The 18,978-nt window shown below is 53.2% G+C and overlaps 1 protein-coding gene across 3 annotated transcripts in view; it reads left to right on the forward strand.

Moving 5' to 3' along the window:
* The first annotated feature begins 8,848 nt into the window (after positions 1 to 8,848).
* UBE2F (ubiquitin conjugating enzyme E2 F (putative)) overlaps positions 8,849 to 18,978 on the forward strand; it is a 53,834-nt gene continuing 43,704 nt past the window's right edge. For 2 of the 3 annotated variants that reach the window (XM_086720079.1, XM_086720080.1), the window contains exons 1-2: positions 8,855 to 9,017; positions 13,568 to 13,701. In XM_086720079.1, coding sequence (XP_086576205.1) covers positions 13,584 to 13,701 — 118 coding nt within the window. In that variant the 5' untranslated portion in view covers positions 8,855 to 9,017; positions 13,568 to 13,583. Of the gene's footprint in view, positions 9,018 to 13,567; positions 13,702 to 18,978 lie in introns of all 3 variants that reach the window. The other variant, XM_086720081.1, reaches the window with a different exon arrangement.

Raw genomic sequence — 18,978 nt, forward strand, 5'->3', positions numbered from 1 at the left:
CCTTTGCAGAGTGCAGTTCCCGCCCCTCAGACAGCCCTTGAACTGCCCTATTTTGAACCGGGTCCTAGATTCCCTCCCTCCTCTCCCCCACCACACAAATCAAACTGGTGCGGGGTTGTATGAAGTAGAAAGAGTCCTGTTCCCACCCCCACCCCATCCTGTTGCCCCAGAGCAGCTGTTAACAGTTGTCTGATAGGTTTGTGGGTTGAATCCCGTCCCTCCCCAAATTCCTATGTTGAAATCTTAATCTTAGCCCCTCCAACCTCACAATGTGACTTTAACTGGAGACAGGGTCTTTACAGAGATAAAATTTAATTGAGGTCATGGGGTGGCCTTAATCCACTCCGACTGACTCCTTGCAAGAAAGAGGAATTTTATTTAGAGAGAGAGAGAGGGAGGGAGAGGAGAGAGGGAGAGAATCTTAAGCAAGCTCCACGCTTGGTGTGGAGTCAGACTCAGGGCTCAACCCCACGACCCTGGGATCATGACTTAAGCCGACTGAGCCACCAGGAGCCCCAAGAAAGAGGAAATCTGAAGGCAGAGGCATACACACAGGGAGAAGACGGGGTCCACTCGCTAAGGAGAGTGGCCGGGAACAGAGTCTCCCACGCAGCCTCAGAGAGAACTGACCAACTGCCCGCACCTTCATCTGGGGCTTCTCGTGTCCAGACTGAGAAGCACATTTTTGTTTAAGCCACTCCACTTAGAGCAGCACTTCCCTCCAGCAGCCCTAGCAAACTAATAGATACAATATGCTTGTAAATATTTTCTAGTAGTTTGGAAACTTAACCTCTGTCTAAACTCACTGTTTTTACAGAAATGCCATTATCTTATTCATGCCACCATGCCACTAACTTTTCCCTTTTATGATACATGATGTGCATCTGCTCCTTTTTTTTTTTTTTTAATTTTTTAATGTTTTTTTTTTTTTATTTTATTTTTGAGAGAGAGAGACAGAGCGAAAGCTGGGGAGGGGCAGAGAGGGGGAGACACAATCCGAAGCGGGCTCCAGGCTCCCAGCTGTCAGCACAGAGCCCGACGTGGGGCTCGAACTCGTGACTCACGAGATCGTGACCTGAGCCGAAGTCGGACGCTTAACGCTTAACCGACTGAGCTACCAGGCGCCCCAGCATCTGCTCATTCCTGTAAGTAGCTGCTCAGAGGCACTCCCTGCACCCGCTGCCTTTCTTTCCCCAGGAATCTCTGGGTGGAGACTTAGGTGACTTCCAGGCTGCTGCTCTGAAAACAATACGGCAGTGATGGGGTGATGTTTCCGCCTATCTCCCACCGGCCACCCATGTGGAGGCTGGCTGTCCTCTAGAGGCCAGCTGGGCCTTCCTGGGGCTCAGGTCTCCCTCCTCCGAGCTAGAGGATTCGTGGCCGGTTCCATCAGGATGAGCTGCTAGCGCAACGGCCACCTACACCTTTAACTCTGCCAGGTACATTTTGAGAAGCCTAAGGTTTGTGGTTTTCTTTATCCAGATCATGCCCATTTGCCATTAAGGTCATTTAAAGAGTTTACGTGTCTTTCTCCCCCACCCTCCACCCCCTCGTTGTAAAGAGGGTTGTTGGGGCACCTGGGTGGCTCAGGCGGTTGAGTGTCTGACTTCAGCTCAGGTCATGATCTCATGATTCATAGGTCCCAGCCCCACGTCGGGCTCTGTGCTGATGGCTCGGCTCGGAGCCTGGAGCCTGCTTCGGATTCTGTGTCTCCCTCTCTCTCTCACTGTCTCAAAAAAATAATAAACATTAAAAAAATAAAACATAAAAAGGGTTGCTTGATAACGTCTAATCGGTTGCTATTGGTATGGAAAACATACCTGTTGATTTTTTTTAGCAGGGTCCCTGTGTTCATCTCCCTTATTATTTATTCCCTTTTAGTTTTCAGTGGCCAGCTTGGATGTTCCCAGGAGTTGATCGCATTGTCTCATTATGTAATGGTCATGTTGCCTCCTCCTTTCTAATAACATTCTATTTCTGGTGTCTGCCTTATTCAGCCAGGCAGAACTTCCAGGATAATACCAGGTAAACCGGCGAGGGGGGGTATCTTTGAATCTTTCTTCATCCCACTCTCTGTGGCCCCTCCATCCTGTCCTCGTGGTAATCTGTGAAAGTGCTCCCAAGGGCTGTGCTCCTAGCCCCTCGGGTGGAGTAGCGACTGCTTCCCCCACACCCTGCGTTGGGGCCTGCCGTGAGGCAGACTGCATTTTCCTGTAGAAAACGTCTATTCAGAATCCATGAGTGGACCTGAATGCACTGGATGGACAGCACCTGGGGGGACAATTGTATGGGCATAGGGATTTGACCTGAGGCTAATCTGTTATCACCATCAGTTGCCATTTAGTTCAAAGTGACTGTCTTCTGGGAATTCCGAAAGGCTCTGGAAGCATGGTATGGATTGCTTGGGTTTTTGGGGTTTTTTTAAGCTTTTATTTATTTATTTCGAGGAAGAGAGAGACAGAGACAGAGAGAATCCCAAGCAGACTCTGCACTGTCAGTGCAGCCTAACACAGGGCTCGATCTCACAAACCATGAAATCGTGACCTGAGCTAAAATCAAGAGTCAGATGCTCAACAGACGGAGCCACCCAGGCGCCCCAAATCAAGGCACACCGGATCGATCCCTGTCCAGGGAAAAACTTAACGTTTCTTCATATTTATTCCTGTAGCCAGTAGCAGCCTTAAAGCCACTTATTTGATAAGACCTGTACTCCAAGTGAAGGATCGATCGTGTTTAAAGGAGACCTTTGTATTGCTATGAAGACAATATATACACAAAATAAATGAAAGCTTAAAAAACAGAAAATTCAAAGTCCTGCTACCCTGACACAAAAATTATATTCCTTTTTGTTCATTTACATCTTGTCTCTGCCCGTCTATTTATCTTTTTCAGAATTGCAGTCGTTGAGTTAATACAATTTGAGCATTGTTTGCTTCATTTATTTAATAAATGCGCTCGTGGTTCTACGTAATCTGCAGAGTGATCAAGCTTCATCGCTGTGTTACGTTCCCATAAGTAACCGAATGGTACTTTACTTAACCATTTCCCTAATACTGAGCATGAGGTCGCTTCCAAGTTTTATTTACACACACAGTGAATATTTTTCTGCCAGGGCTCTTGCTGCTTTTGGATTACTTCCTCAGGCCAATCCCTACAGTGGAATCACTGCGTCAAAAGGGGGTGAGGCTTGTAGGACGTCTATGGCCCTCCTAAGGGGCTGTGCTGGGTCCCCCGATGCCAGCAGAGCAAGGGTGGCCCAGGTCCACTCTGCATGGCGGCTCCTTCTCTTCATAAATAGGTGCCACAGCATCGCTGTCACCAGAGTTCCGGAGTAAGGTTTTAGTTGTGATGGTTCTTCCCTCCAGTCTCCAGCCAGAGGCAGCTGTAGCCGCAGCGGGTGGGGCTCCACACAGAGGTGGGACTGCCTTGGGTGACCCCGGTGTGGTCCTAAGGGTTATAGCCCACAATGAAAATCATGGACACCATCCTGGACTGTTAGAAATGCTCAGAACATGGGAAGGCTGCTCCTGATCACGTGCCTGCCTTGTTCACTGAAGTGTTTCTATCAACTCCAATGAGTAAACACTTTCAACCATGTTTAAGGGAAAACAGTGTTTTGTGGCATTTTGCCCATAGTGCTCACTCAAGTGGATAGCGGCAGCGATCTCAAGTAACAAAAACTGGGCGCCTGGGTGGGAGCATCCGACTTTGGCTCAGGTCATGATCTTGCGGTCTGTGAGTTCAAGGTCCTCATCGGGCTCTGTGCTGACAGCTCGGAGCCTGGAGCCTGCTTCAGATTCTGTGTCTCCCTCTCTCTCTCTCTGCCCCTCCCTGACTTGCGCTCTCTCTCTCTCAAAATAATTTTAAAAATATATAAAATTATATATAATTTAAAACACAATATATATTATATATATAGGTTATATATATATATATAGGTTTTATATATATATATATATATAGGTTATATATATATATATATATATATATATATATATATATATATAACCTAACAACTTAGCAAGACTTCACTGCAAGAGTGGGTTCAGTTTTCTGATTCCTGTGAATGTGCTATGATGAGCCCTGAGCCAATGGTACCCACCTTGACCACGTCTGCAAAGTCCATTTCACCATGTAAAGTAACAAATTCACAGGTTCCAGAGATTAGGACAAGAACGTCTTTTTGGGGCTATGATTTAGGCCACCATACAGGGGCACACACACACACACACATACACACACACATACACATGCACGTGCGTGCACCTTCCTACTATTTACGTCCTCTACCAGAACTAAACTTTAAAAGGTAGCAGTTTTCAGCAGCAGCCTAGAAACAGCTGATAATATGAACCAACCTCGGTTAGTGACTAATACAAAAGACTGTGAAATGCAAAACAGGAGAGAGTGTGACAAAGGCCGGCGGCATTTCAATAGGCTTCCGCAAGAAAGTAAAACCAAAGGGCTCTGGAGGAAGACAGCTTTGCTCTTCGCTCAGAGCTTTGCCAGCATTGGGGCTGATCTGATGGGCAGCCTGGAAGGGGGAAGAATCCCGTTAAGTGCAGCCCGCGGGATGGGGCAGCGAGAACAGGGGATCATTTACAAACGTCTCCATTCCAGTTACAATGCAAGAACCTTGTTAAAATGCGCACAGTGTTGCTTTAGGGTGAAGGAAGAAAACCTCTGTCCTGTAATATTTAAAACACCACTGTGTTTCAGTCCCTTTCCAGGACAGTTGTCACAGCCTGTTTTATTATCTTTCAAATAAAAGGAAACTGATGTTTTCCCTGGAAGCTAGTTACAAGAGCGGTCGAAAGTTAATTACACCAGATATATAATTAAAGTCCTAGTACTTGGAATCTAATTGCTGCCTGTATAGCCCCTCACACCACCATCACCACCACCACCACCACCACCACCACCATCATCATCATCATCACCAGCTCCCATCTGACCCAACTGCACAGAGCCTGCCCCCTTCCTCCTGCCACAGTAGACACCAGAACTGGGTCACCAAGACTACCAATGGGTCTTACGTAAGACAACTCACCCAGGTCCCCATAACCACTTCTGGCCACTCTGTCTGCTCTCCTCTGTGCCTCATCCTCCCCTCCAGATTAGACCCAGGCACTTTCACCCTGAAAGGCCCGATGAAGCTTTTCCTAGAAACGAGGAACCTATCTCCAAACACCCTGTCTCCACTTCAGGCAACAGAAAGCACCAGCAAGACCTTGGGTTTTGTGCATTTGTTTTCAGCCTCTCCAGTTGGATTCTCACACGAGGGCTATGGTCAGCATAGCTGTTCTCCCCCTCTCATCCTCCATAGTCTCTAAACTCCAGTGGGACAGACAGGTCTCCCCCATGCAGAGAAAACCTCAGGAACCACAGTTATAAACTTCCCTCCTCCCCTCTGTGCTAAATCCCAGTGGTAAATTCTCTACTACCAGTTCCCTGGGGAGCTCGTGCTTTTGGAGGCCAGGGTCTGTCCTTTTCTGGCTCTCAGCCCATGGCAGATACTCATCATACAGTTCTTGTCTTGTTGGAATAGAGTTCAGAAGACACATAGGGACACAGGATCTGTGTGTGTCAAGACGTGTTCTCTCCAGTACCCTGGGCCTTGCTCCCAGGGAAAACGGCCTGGCTGGAGGGCAGGATGTAGCCTGGAATAACATGGAACAACACAGAATAGGTTGGGGCAGGTACCAGCTGAGGGCCAGGCTGGACCCTTCTACCCACATCTACTCAACATCTAGTGTCTCCAGGGCTATTTCCCAATCCATGCAAGGGACTGGGTTTGGAACATCGCTAAGGTCTTGCCCTGGGAAAGCTTGGAGTCCACAGGACACTGGGGCAGGAAGGCATGAGCATTAGACCCCGTGGGCCTGACTCCGATGCCAACTCACCCAGACTGCAGATTTTACCTCTCACCGAAACACCCTACCCTGATGGGGTGCCGCTGATGTGGGAAAGCTCTGCTCCATCCACAGTGAAAGCAAGAGGGCGGTGTGGAGTGGGTGGCTAAGGAAGGCGCGCTCCTCCAGGGCTTTACCGACAGAGGTCACTCTTCCTGCCTAGGGGGGCCTCACCCGAACAGCAGGCACCCAGGCTCTTGCAACAGGCATTGTTCATCAGCTGGCAGGCTGCAGGAGGCTGAAGAGTGCCTGGATCCCAGGCTTGCCCAATACCTCGTCACTCAGGTTGGGGAGCCCTGGGCCAAGCCAAGCCAGCCTCTGGGGGCAGTTGTGCAGCCTGTGTGTCCAGAGGCAGGCCTAGCTGCAAACAGAGGACCTCCCCTCTCCGTGCTCCAGCTGGAAGTCCTGGTTGAACTCCTTGAGGTAAGGGTAGAGGAGGTGGGAAGGACACCTGTGGAATCGTCTCGACTGGCTCTTCCTCTAGCACCCAACCCCCTCCGGGAGGCTCACAACTGAACCTCTACCCTTCCCTCCCATACGTGCACACAGTGGGTGTTGTGATCCAAGCCCAGCCAGTCCTCCCAGAGGATGGGAGATTGGGAGGAAGAGGGGAGCTCCCTTGATGGCCTGGGTTGTAAGGATGTGTCCGAGGCCAGGCCCAGCTCCAAGCAGCCCTCTGGAAGGATATGGCCAGGCTCCAGAGGCCAAGACTCAGATAACGAGAGGCCTGCCCACGACAGGCTCCTTAGGCTGCCCCCCAGATCCCCAGAGCTGACCTCCTTGGCTTCTGTGAGCACTCCAGCCTTCTCAATCTTCTGTGCGTAAGCTTCCATTTCTGAAGAAGACCCGGATGATGACAAATTGATTCTCCGGGAAGCAGGAGGGTTAACTTGACCCCTTCCCTGGCTGCTGGGACCACCAGCTGCTAAGGGGCATGGTGCGCTGGGTGAGGGCAAATCCCTCTGCCACGTCAGGGACACCAGTTAGCTTTTGTGCCTCAGTTTCTGCATTTATGAAGTGGGGATATAGTAGCCCGCCCCCCGCCCACCCCGTTATCTGCAGGGGATATGTTCCAAGACCCCCAATACCAGTTAGTACCAAACCTTAGACTGTGTTTTCCTATACATACATACCTATGATAAAGTTTAACTTATAAATTAGACACAGTAAGGGATTAATGACTAATTACAAAACTGGACAATTACAGCAAGATATTGTAATAAAAGTTATGTGAACGTGGTCCCTCACTCTCAGAGCCTTATTGTGCTGTACGCACCCTTCCTCTTCTCGCGAGATGAAGGGAAGTGAATGTCATAGCATTAGGCTAGTCTTTACTGGCCTTCGGACAATCCATCTGAAGGAGGATCCTCGTCTGCTTCCTGGCTGCGGTTAACTGAGGGTAACTAAAACCTGGGAAAGCAAAACAGTGGATGGGGGAGGGGGGACTACCGTAAACAAAATACCTGATTCTTGAGGTGGTTGTGAGGGTTGCATGAGTTTACAACTTAGTAAGCCTGACATAAACATCAGGTGAAAAGACAAGGCAGCCTCACGAAATGGGAGCTAGAAATGGCGGCATTTATCCACAATGGTTAAGATTGGCGGTACGGGGCAGCCTGACTGTACAGTGGCCCCTTAGAGAGTGAGACCGGCCCTCAAGTCATTCCAGTGGTACCTTCACCGGCTGCCTTGTTTCAAGATCTTCTTTTCTCTTGCCAGGACTTCTGCAACCAGCTCATGCAATACTCCCAAGCAGATGGGTTCTGACCATCTGTTATGTGACAGGATGGGGGAGGGAGGAGAGGATGGGGAACACGGCACAGGAGGGACTGAGGAGCTGAACTTAGGGAAACAGGCAGTGGCAGAAGCCTCCGGGACCGGGAAGGGAGAAGCAGAGGACTCCAGTGTAGTCACAGAGGGACACCTGTACCGCCCACATTTTGGGGCCTCTCTGAACAAGTGGTGTCTGAGCTTAGGAAAACAAGAGTCAGCCAGGCAAAGGAGGGAGTGTTCCAAAACAGAAGGAATAACCAAGGGTTGTGTTCCTCACTGGTCTTCCTGACTCCGGTCTCCTCCCTGCCTGGCTCCTTGCCCACCAGCTCACTGAGAGCCAGAAGCTTCTTTCAGAAAGAAAACTTAGTCACTCCCCATTCAACGGGGCTTCTGGAAACAAAATTCTAACTCCTTGGCTCTTTCTTCCCAGTCCACGTGGTGAACCTCATCTTTCAGATGGCCATTCCTCCAGGACCCTTGTCTGATTCCACCCCCACCCCCGAACCCAACGCCTATTTCAATCACAGAGACAGACACGGACGTGAGAATGTGTACTCAACAAGCTAGAAATCTAGATAAAGTACTTTACTGATGTGTAGGAGACGAAAGGGGGAATAAAAGCCTTTCAGATAAGATCAGGAAAGCGCCGACGCACTCCTGCAGGCTGCGCCTTAGCACCCCGGGCGTTGGCGACTGCTGCACGTCCGACCACTTCCCTCCCACCCCCTCCCCCCCGCCTCAGGCTCTGGGGCGGCCGGTCCTTTGCACCCTGGGCACTGTGCCGAGGCGGTCAGCTGGTGCCCAGCCACTCCTCCAGCGCAGGCAGCGCCCAGCACCCCTGGGCCGCAGATCAAGGCGCGGCACACGACGAAATCAATGGAAGTAGGAACTGCAGCTCCGAGCCCCGGACACTCGGGTGCGCAGGCTCCCGGAACAGCCTGGGAAACCCCGCCCCTGGCCGCTACTCTCCAATCAGCAGAGGCGGCGAGTTCACGCCCGCCCCCGGACGCACTCTCGGCCAATGAGCGAGGCCCGGGCAGCTAGTCGCCGAGCCCAGCCCCGGCGGGCTCACGCCGCTGTTCGCGTGTCAGGCTCCAAATAAAGTTCGTCGGGGCTTTGAATTTTTTTTTTAAAGCGCCCGCTGCAGTCGCGGCCGCCGCGGGCGAGAGCGGCCGAGTCCCCGCCCCGCCACTTCCGGTCCCGCCGCCCCGAGCCGGTGTGGCTGAGAGGGGCCGCGTCTCGCCGCTGCCGCCGCTGCTGCCGCCGCTGCCGCCGGCCGGCCGGGCATGGTGTTGGGTGCCGGGCCCGCCTCGCCTGTCTCGGGGTGCCCAGGTGAGGAGCGCGCGGCCCCGCGGCGGGCGAGGGGCGGCCGCGGGCCTCCAGGCGACGCCGGTGCCGCGGGCGGGCTGGCGGGCGGGCGGGCGGCGCCGGGGCCGCCTCAGGCCGCGCGCTCCTCACGGCCGGGGGCCGGGGACGCGGGGCTGGACGGCCTGGCCGGGAAAGGCTGGGGCGCCGGCCGCCGCCGGGCTCGAGGGGCGGCCCGCAGTGAGCGTCTGCTTGTGCCGGCGCTCGCACGGCCTCGCTCGCGCCCGCCGTCGCCGGGGAGCTGCCGGCCGCATTGTCCAGAAGGCAACGGAGCCCAAGGTCACCAGCCCGCCGTGGCCAGGGGAAGCGGGACCCGGACGCAGGCCGCCCGGCTCCTCCCCGCGTCGGGAGTCAGGCCGGGCCTGGAGAGCGGCGGGGGTGAGGAGCGGGACTCCCGCCTCGCCCGCCTGCCTGCAGCTGCCCCGCGGTGGGGGCGGCCGCGGCTGGGTGGAGGGGTTCGTCTGCACCGAGGGGGGCGCCGAGGGGGAGGGCGTCTTGGAACCATCTGTACCACTGGGTCTCAGATGCCAGACCTGGTTCCGCTGGTGTGTAATCTTGGGTGTGGCCCTCCGCGCCCTGGGCTCAGTTTCCTCATCTGTCACAGGAGGGATCTGGGCCCTGCCCTCTCTGCATTCCCTCCAGCCCCGGAGCGGGGACTAGAGGGATCGGGAGTGGCCGGAGAAGGTTTCCTGGAGGAGCTGTCGGAATCTGCTGTCCTGAGGAAGGAGTAGGATTAGGTGGGAAGGGACGGAGGGCACTCCAGACCTGGACAGCACCAGATTGAACAGAAGCTTCCAGAAACGGGCAAGGTGTTGAGGAGCAGGGGTTGGAGGCCAGCTTGCCGGAGGATTTCTGGCTGGGTATGGGGATGAGGGTGAGTGGTGGGGGACAGCAGGGTGGGGGTGTGCGGCTGGAGGACCCCCACCCCGATTTACTAGTAGGCAGTGCAGGAGGGGGTGGGTTTGCGAATGAAAATAAAGGGTTGGGCTCCCGAGGTCTGTCAGCCAAGCAGGGGGACTCCCCTCCCAGGTGGGGTTTCAGGGCCGGCATTCTGAAGGAGGAGGGGAGTCCGTGGACTTTTTTGTGCCCTGACTTGGGCCACTGTGGTTAGAGAAGTTGGTTGTCCCCTAGTGACCTGCAGTTCTACCTTTTACTCTAAGATTGGGACTTTTCCACAGCAGGAAGGATTGTAAATGACTTCCTCACCCCGTGAGCTGACTGGCCCCTGGTGTCCCTGCACAGGTGGCATGGCCTGACCCTGCGGCCGTAGGCCGGAATGCCGAGTAAACGTTAACCATGAGACTAGTAAATAGCACGCCAGAATCTCTTTTGAACAGTCAGAGCAACTCCCACCCAGAGGAGAAACTTGAATGGGCCAGTTGGGGCTTGTGGCATTTAGAGACCGTGGACCCCACTCGATACGGCTGATCTGTCCCCAAAAGTGCTGCCTTAACGGGGCCGAACTTGCGGCAAAGGGACCGTCCAGTTTTAAGCCGGGTCTTCCGTGGGTGAAGCATATTACAGAAGGCAAAGAGGATTCGGAAGCAACGGCAGGTGTTCAGCAAACTTCTTGACAGTTTGAATAATTCTTTTTGTTCCAGTCTCTTTGTGGAGAATTAACTTAACAGCTATGGAAACGTTCCAAATCAGGCCTTAGGTTCATCCCCGAAGTGGCCTGTGGTAATGATACAGATGGAGAGATAGGTGGTCATTATACACTTGGGTTTCTTAGAATGCTAGGAAAGTAAGTTTAGTCTTCCCTTCGAGGGACAACAAAACACGAGTGTCATTGTCTTTATCCCTTGCAGTCAGTGCCCAGTGTATTTATTAAGGGCCACAAATTTGTTGAAGAAGCCGGGAATCCGACTCCGGGTGGGGTTGAGATCTGGGCGTATTCTGCCCACTTCGGTGTGGGGTAGTAGGCTTATAAAAGAAGCCGAATCCTCAGGAGCAGTGACACGGAACAGTGTCTTGATGAGAGCCTTTCTTTGTCAACGAGTCTTGCCAGGACCCTCTGAGCGGCTCCTTCGGTGCAGGTCCCAGGGAGCTGGGTGTGGACCAGGCGTGTGCCCTGCCCTGGCACTTGCTCCTCCGGACTCTTTGTTATAACTTTCCTAGGACTAGAACTCTCTTTACGCACGCCGGGCTCTTGTTTTACTGTTGCCGTCTTTGTATTGGCACGGTCAGCTAGAGGGTACAAGCCGAGCAGACTTCGTGAAGGTGCATGTCTTGTCTACAGCAGCCCTGACCGTGTGGCAGGACTGATGTGCTCAAGGCTGGGTGTGTGGCGTGGGGCTTGGCTGGGGAGGCAAACACTGTTTTGTGATCCACATCTGCCGAAGGGATTCCCGACCAGATCATGCCAGGTGGGGACTGAGCAAGAGAGCCCAGCTGTAGGTGGTGCTGCAGGCGGGAGCCCCCATGGGTGTTTCTGACTCTGTCCCACTGCCAGGCACCTCCTTGTGAGGTCCCTGAACGGATACCTCCCTGCCCTGGGTAAAGCCGAGAAGATGTGCATTTGGTGGTTATGGTCCAGGCTGCTGTGTAGGTTCACCTGCGGGGATGGCGTGGTCAGGTGGCAATGCAGAAACCAGTGTTGGTATCTTTTCGCGTTTGTGTCAGCTTTATTGAGGTGTGATTGAAGTACGTGAAACTGCACATGTTTAAAGTATGCAGTTAGATCAGTCTTGACGTATATGTACAGCCCTGAAGCCGTCACCACACTCAAGACCGAAATGTGCTCATCATCTCCAAGAGGGAAACTAACGTTTCTTCCGTGAGTGCTCCTAGCAGCTGAGTGGCCCCAGACTAGGCCGTTCCTGGGCCCCCATTGTCACAGGATCCACATCAGTAAAAAAGAGTGGGAATTGGGGGTTGGAGGGAGGAATCCTTTCCAGATTTGAAATGTTAGGAGCTTGTGAACCCTGTGTGTAATAGAACCATCTTTTGAAGCATTTAGACCAATGGTTCTTAAAGGGGCTAGGTGTGTGTTTATGTGTAGGTCACATACAATGCAGAAGATCTTATTCAGTATTTTTTTTTTTTTTTTTAATGGTACAAATAATGGAAAATAAAATCCACCAGTCTTTGGAGAAGGGGGAGGTACACAGAAGATGGTGTGAAAAGCTATGTTAGGAATCTGGGTTAAAAATGGTTACAAATAGGGGCGCCTGAGTGGCTCAGTCGGTTAAGCGTCTGACTTTCGGCTCAGGTCATGATCTCACAGTTCGTGACTTCCATCCCTGCGCTGGGTTCTGGGCTGACAGCTGAGAGCCTGGAGCCCACTTCGGATTCTGTATCTCCCTCTGTCTGTCCCTCCGCTGCTTGCACTCTGTCTCTCGTATTGTCTCAAAAATAATAAACATTAAAAAAAAAATTTTTTTTTTAATGGTTACAAATACCAATGCGGGGGGGGGGGGGGGTTCTTATTTTGGCATTCAATAGCTTGGCCTCAAACTAAAAGTTTTGTGTTTGGGTCAAGTTTTTCATTTGGAAGTTTTAGGTAATTTTCTTTTGAAAACAATCAGAGTGGTATTGAAAGGAAATAATATTAAAGTAACAAAGGAAATTATGGAAATATTGGGCTGGTGACCAATTTTTGTGTTTGATCTTTATTGTCCTTCCCAGTGAGCTTTCAGTGGGGGTGCCTGAAACACAGATGAGCTGGAAGCAGCCAGTGAAGAGAATCCAGTTTGGTGCATTAATTATAACTTAATATCCATGTTGATACTGCCTAAAAAATGTAAATAAGACACATCATAAGTAAGTGCAAAGATGGTTCTTAGGGTTCCAGCCATGCCTTTGTTAGAGGAAGAAGGAAAACAAAGCGTTGCGTGGCTCCCTCATCAGGGCTGATGCTCCCCGCAAGTCTGCAGCGGGCCGGGCACTGTGGGGCCACACCACAGGTGCACGGGCCGTGCAGCGGGGAAGGGCACACTTAACCGGTGGGTGGTGGTGAACCCACGTGGAACCCGTTGGTGGAGGCTCTGCTCGACCACCAGCTCAGGGGGAGCCCTGTTACCAGTACATCCCAAGGCCTGGTGTCCGGTGAATGTTAAATGCGTGGCTCTTCCTTTTTAAGTTCTTTTTTTTTTTTTAAGGTTATGTATTTTGAGAGAGAGAGCAGGGGAGGGGCAGAGAGAGAGGAAGAGAGAATCCCAAGCAGGCTCGGAGCTGTCGGCACAGAGCTTGATTTGGGGCTCGAACTCATAAACCATGAGATCATGACCTGAGCTAAAATCAAGAGTTGGACGCTCAACCAGCTGAGCCGCTTAGGTGCCCCGTGGCTCTCTCTTTAAAATTTTCATTAATGCTTTAAGAAATCAGACTTATACAGGATAGCATAGAGATTTCCCAAATTGATTATGAAGGAATCCAGTCTTAGGAACACACCTCACATACTGAGTTTTTCTGTAACGAAGTTCTAGGAAACTGTTAGCCGCCTTATTGTATTGTCTTCGGCTTCCAGTCTTTGTCTAGAGATGTGTCCTTAACCCTGCCCTCGGTCTGTCTTTCAGGGGAAAGGTGGCAGTAATGCTGACGCTTGCGAGCAAACTGAAGCGGGATGACGGTCTCAAAGGGTCCCGGACGTCAGCCACGGCCTCCGACTCCACTCGGAGGGTGTCTGTGAGAGACAGGCTGCTTGTTAAAGGTGATGTCATCCATGTGAGCTGTTTTCTATCCTGTAACAAAATGAAGTCTGACTGGAGGCTCTTCTGGGATGCGAAGTGGCCTGTTGCTGAATAGAAATACTTACTTGAAAGTGTTGAAGGATGTGCTTGCTTGTCACTTCCAAGGACTTTGTACTGTGCACACACTGCAGGAACGCCGACGGCAAGAAAGCACGGCGTGTCTCACGCACTCGGGTTGTGCTCTGCAGGGGCTGCCGGGATGCTGGCGGAAGGATGTCGGTGCTGGGGGGCCAGCAGGCCCAGGACTGGTCCCGGTGCCGTCTGTCTGGCTGGTGTGTGTGGGGCCGGGGAGTCCCTTCCTTTCTTGTGCTCAATCACAAGAAGCTCCAGGGTCCCTCTCCCACACCTGGGCACCAGTTTCTGGTCTGTACAGGGAGGGAGTGGGATTCAGTAATCTCTCAGCATCCTTCTGTACTTTATTCAAGTCACAGCCTGAGGAGAGCCTTGTAGCAAGTAGTTCTCTTCACAGAGTTAATAACAGTAGCCTGGAACTCTCGTCTTTGGAGAAGGGTTTGTGTAATGTGTATGAGTGTGCGTGTCTGTGAACATGCCCGTGTTGGTATGGAACTTTTGCGTTCAGTCTTCGAACAGACTTATAGCTGCCACGTGCAGAGACAGTTTCCGAGGGTCGTGAGACTACAGAAGATGTGGATCCTGAGAAGCTTAGCAGAAGTCCATGGGGGAGGGGAAGAAAAAAAAAAGAGGTTAGAGAGGGAGAGAGCCAACGCATAAGAGACTCTTAAAAGCTGATAACAAACTGAGGGTTGATGGGGGGTGGGAGGGAGGGGAGGTCGGGTGATGGGCATTGAGGAGGGCACCTTTTGGGATGAGCACTGGGTGTTGTATGGAAATAAACAGTTTGACAATAAATTACATATTAAAAAAAAAAAAGAAATAGTTCCTGCCCTAAAAGCTTAGAATTTGCAGCACTTTTTACTTTATGGCATGTGTTTGCATTTAAGTGTGTAGAGCTAGGAAGCAAAGAAGGGCCACACAGTTAGGACTGCCTGTTTTCATGCTGCAGCAGGCAGACCGCATGAGGTTACTGGCATTCATATGTCCTGAAACGGACCTAATGGCAGGAGAGCTGGGATGTGTGAACGCGCTGTTGTCCTTCTCAGAAGCGAATCAGCGCTGCCCTTGGGCGGGAGTGGGGGCCAGGAAGGCGTCAGGTTCGGGGAGTCTTCAGCGGTGCCCTCCTCCTCACTCTTCCTGCACTTTGCCTTAGCTCGGGTTTATCCGGCCAGATGGATGATGGGGTAACGATGGAGGAAAAAGCATTTTTTACGTTTTGATACTCTACCCATGCCGTCAGATTGAATTCAGAATTTGTGATGGCGCTGCGGGAGTCAGGTGGGATGCGGGACGCGGCTCCTCACCTGATGGGCCTGATAGGACTTGAATCTCTTTCCAAGATGCTGGCTCGAGGGTTCCATCTGCAGAGGAAGCCAGGAGCCACGCAAACCGAGGAAGGGGTTAGCGGTGTTGACGCTGTCCTCAAGTGGAGAGTATTTTAGCGCCTGGGAGTTACAGTGAGGAAGGTCCAGATGTTAGCTGAGGAGGAGCAGGTGGGAAGCCACGAGTAGACTGTCCCGGCTGCTTCACCGTATCCCTTGTCATGGTTCATAACAGCTTTTGTACACTGGGCACATGGGGCCAGGCCCTCCGTTGGACACTTTATAAGGCACTTGTCATTTACCTTTTGCTAAGCCTTGCCAGGTGGGTGGTTCATTTTGTCGCTGAGGAACTGAGACTCAGAGAGGTTAAAAAACTTGCCCAGATTACAACTGTATTATTGTAGCAGGAGAGCCAGACCCACGTTTTGGGGTGGGGCAGGCGCTGGGGGAGCAGACCTGGCAAGCAAGATCTGAATGAGCAGAAGTGCAAGTCCATTGAAAAGAGCATTCGGGGGGGGGTGCAAAGGCTCCTGCACACCTTGCACCTGCTCAGGGATTCACCTGCCAGCTCTCAAATGGCTCTAGGACCCAATGCAGCCCAGAGGGGCCCATTGAGGCCCACAAAGCTGGATTCTGCTCCACCTCCCATGACAGATGTCTTTGACAGGGTTTACAGGGCCCTGCTAAGGTCCTTGACCTTGTGAGACTCATCAGAGAGAGGTGCAGAAAGAACCACCTCATGAGGCCACCTGTTTCCATCCTCCTACGACACTGGTGATGATCAGGTTTCTGGGGTAGTTGTGGGTAGCAGGGCTCAGTAACACCCCTCACGTGGCCTGCCCTCTGTCTGCCCTAGGTGGCTGTTGGCCCAGGCTGGGCTGGCTGAGGGGTGAGCAGTTTGGGCTTGTGGTGGAGGGTGGGTAGAGAGCAGGGGTGGGCCTGACCTGAGACTGGGGGCTGTGAAAAACCAGTGCGTACTAAAGGGTGCTCTGATGGTCCCTGATCGCCTGGTCTGCACCTAGGGCACTCCTTTACTTGGCCGGGTGGGGCAGAGGTTTTCATTCTGCAGGTTTCTGATGGTGGAAGTGGTGTGTGGAGTCCAGGAGTCCGTAGCATTTTGGGGCACTCGGGGGGTGATTAGGGGAGGCCGGGGAGGCCCCCTCTGGGAACTTTGAGAGAAGTCGGGCGTCCGAGTTCAGTAAGACTGTCGTCCTGGGCTGTGACTTGGACTCACGTGAGAATGTTACTCATGAGGATCGTTAGGTTACACAAAAGCGTATTGCGAGTCGGTGCCATGGGCTGGGTTCCTGGGAATGCGGAATTTGTCAGCAGGAGCGTTAGGAAGCAGTGTCGCTGGGACTGATACCTGTGGAGGGAAAGGAAGGAGGCAGGCTTAGGCAGAATAAGAAATGGAGCTTTGGGGAAGGCCCCAGACAGCCCCTGCTTCGGCAGGTGCAGCCTTCGGAGCTGTCCCCAGTCAGACGAGACGGTCAGGTCTTCCTGCTCTGTGTTGATCAGTTGTCCACCGGGGGCTGCCCCGAGAGGGTTGTGGCCTGGAGTCGGGGAGTCTGTGCAGCCCACCCAGTTCCCAGAAGGACTGAGAGCTGAAGGCCATGTGCAGACAGCCATGTGTGGTGGGGGGAGGTTGGGTGGGGGTGAATCCTGTCGCCCAGAGGTTGGGATGTGGCTTGGTGCAGATGGCTGTAGGGCGGAGCGGATGGGTGGGAGAGAGCAGAGGTTGGCAGGGCCAGTTGTGGCTGCACAGCTGAGGCTCCTGTTCCTGTTCTTGCCTCTGGGAGGCCGGAGTCCCTCTCCCTGGAAAAACCAAAGCCTGCCTGGGAGCAGCCGGCCAGGGGGGGCCTCTCCTGTGCTGGCACCTTGGTCATACCACCTTTTCATCCGCATCTCATGGGTAACTGTCAGGGACGTCCTCCAGGCTGGAACTGGGGTGATGCTTATAGCAGCAGCAGCAGCAGCAGCCCCTGGAGGCTGCAGAACAATTATTTCCAGGCTAAGACTGGGAGCTGCTGTCTGCCCTGAATCCTAGGACCTGGGGACACTGTGGAGAGCGTGTCAGATCTGTGCAGGTCTGAGCCGAACTGGGGAACCATGGCCAGTGTTTTTAGCCACAGGGCAGGTGGGACTAAGTTCCTGGTGGACCTTTATGGGCCCACTGAGCTAGAGTCTCATCCGACAGAAGCTTAGCCCCTTTTGTACAATGGGATCATATGTGTCTTTGTGTTCTTTCCTTTTTTCACTCAACAAACATTTTAGTCCAGCTGTGTGCCAGCCTGTTAGTGACCCCCGAAGACCCCAAGAGGCTCCAGGCATGCCAGCAGGAACCTTTCACCTCTGTGAGTCTTTGTTCAGTGTGGAGACTTGGACCGAGCTGAGTTCAGGGTCAGTCCTGGAATTAGGGGAACAAGACAGAATGAACGTGTGCACCTTTATCCATATCAGCCCCCGCACCCCAGGTGGTTTCTGCTTCTGGGGCTGTGCTGTGTGGCTGTCCACGCTCCAGGCCTGGAGCAGAGAGGCCTGGCTACCCACCTGCATGTGTTCCCCAGGGTCTAGGGTGCAGATGTGTCCTCGGGGTGCCACGCGGGGCCTCAGGTGAACTGCTGTGTCCACATGAGCAGTCTGGTCATGGGATGGGATAGGAAGGCCCGTTCCAGTGCAGTTCCTGGAAGAGTGGGGGAAAGAGAACCGTTCATTGTTCTCCAGAGCTGCTGTCGCCATGCCAGGCCCTGCCCAGGAGTCTGGGGGTGGGCTCGGGGTTGGGCTTGCCATGTTGGCAGAGTACTCAGCAGAACTACAGTATGTATGTATGTGTTATTTATTTATTTAACGTTTATTTTTGAGGGGGGGGGGGGAGGGACAGAGAGAGAGGGAGACACAGAATCCGAAGCAGACTCCAGGCTCCGAGCTGTCAGCACAGAGCCCGACGTGGGGCTCGAACTTACAGACCGTGGAGATCGTGACCTGAGCTGAAGTCGGACACTTAACCGACTGAGCTACCCAGGCGCCCCGCTACAGTATGTATTTTAAGAAGTAGAGCAGTGGCCTAGAAGGAGGAGTCCCGCTAACATGGAGCTAAGGCAGCTGGCCCCGAGAATACCATTGAAGCTGCCCAGCAAGGTTGGTGGCCCCACGTGGGTGGGCCCGGTAGCCCAGGGGGGCGGGGAGGGTTGTGGAAGGCGGATGAGGCTTCAGGTTGCCCTTGTCCACTCCTGTTGAGAGTGGGGGTGGTGGGGGCCTTGGGCTCCATTCCCATCAATACCAGTCTCTGCTGCGGCAGCTGTGCTGGTTTTCCGGGTTGCGGCCTGAGTGTGAAAGGGACCGTGGGTGCTCTGGGCCCACACTCCGAAGTGTGCTGCCGAAGGGCCCTAGACGGAGCGGAAGGGCTGAGGTGAGGGTCCGTGGGGTCCTCAGGCCTGGGTGCGGGTGGTGCCGTCTCTGGGAGAGCTGATGCCCTTAGTTCGGGTGTCTCCCAGATAAGGGCACTGCGTGTGGATGCTGAGAGCGCAGAAGGGGTGCTCAGTGCATGAAGACAGGCGGGAAGCTGAGAGAAAGTTCTGGTCAAAGAAATCGCGGAGGTAGTGGTTCAGGCCGAAGGAGGTAATCAAGGCCTCTGGGAGGTAGCTGCATCACTGACTGGGTGACTGGGTGGGGCGGCCCAGCTGCCTTGCCTGATGGGGCTTGGAGCTGGCGTTTGCCAAGAACCACGTGCGTCTGTGACTGACCTTTTGTCTTAGCTCAAGCTGCCGTAAGCAAATAGTATAGATTGGGTGGTTTCAGCAACACACATTTATTTCTCGTGGCTCAAAGGCTGGGAAGTCC

The sequence above is a fragment of the Puma concolor genome, chromosome C1, assembly GCF_028749965.1.
Source record: "Puma concolor isolate L17-30 chromosome C1, mPumCon1.1.hap2, whole genome shotgun sequence".
Lineage (NCBI taxonomy): Eukaryota > Metazoa > Chordata > Mammalia > Carnivora > Felidae > Puma > Puma concolor.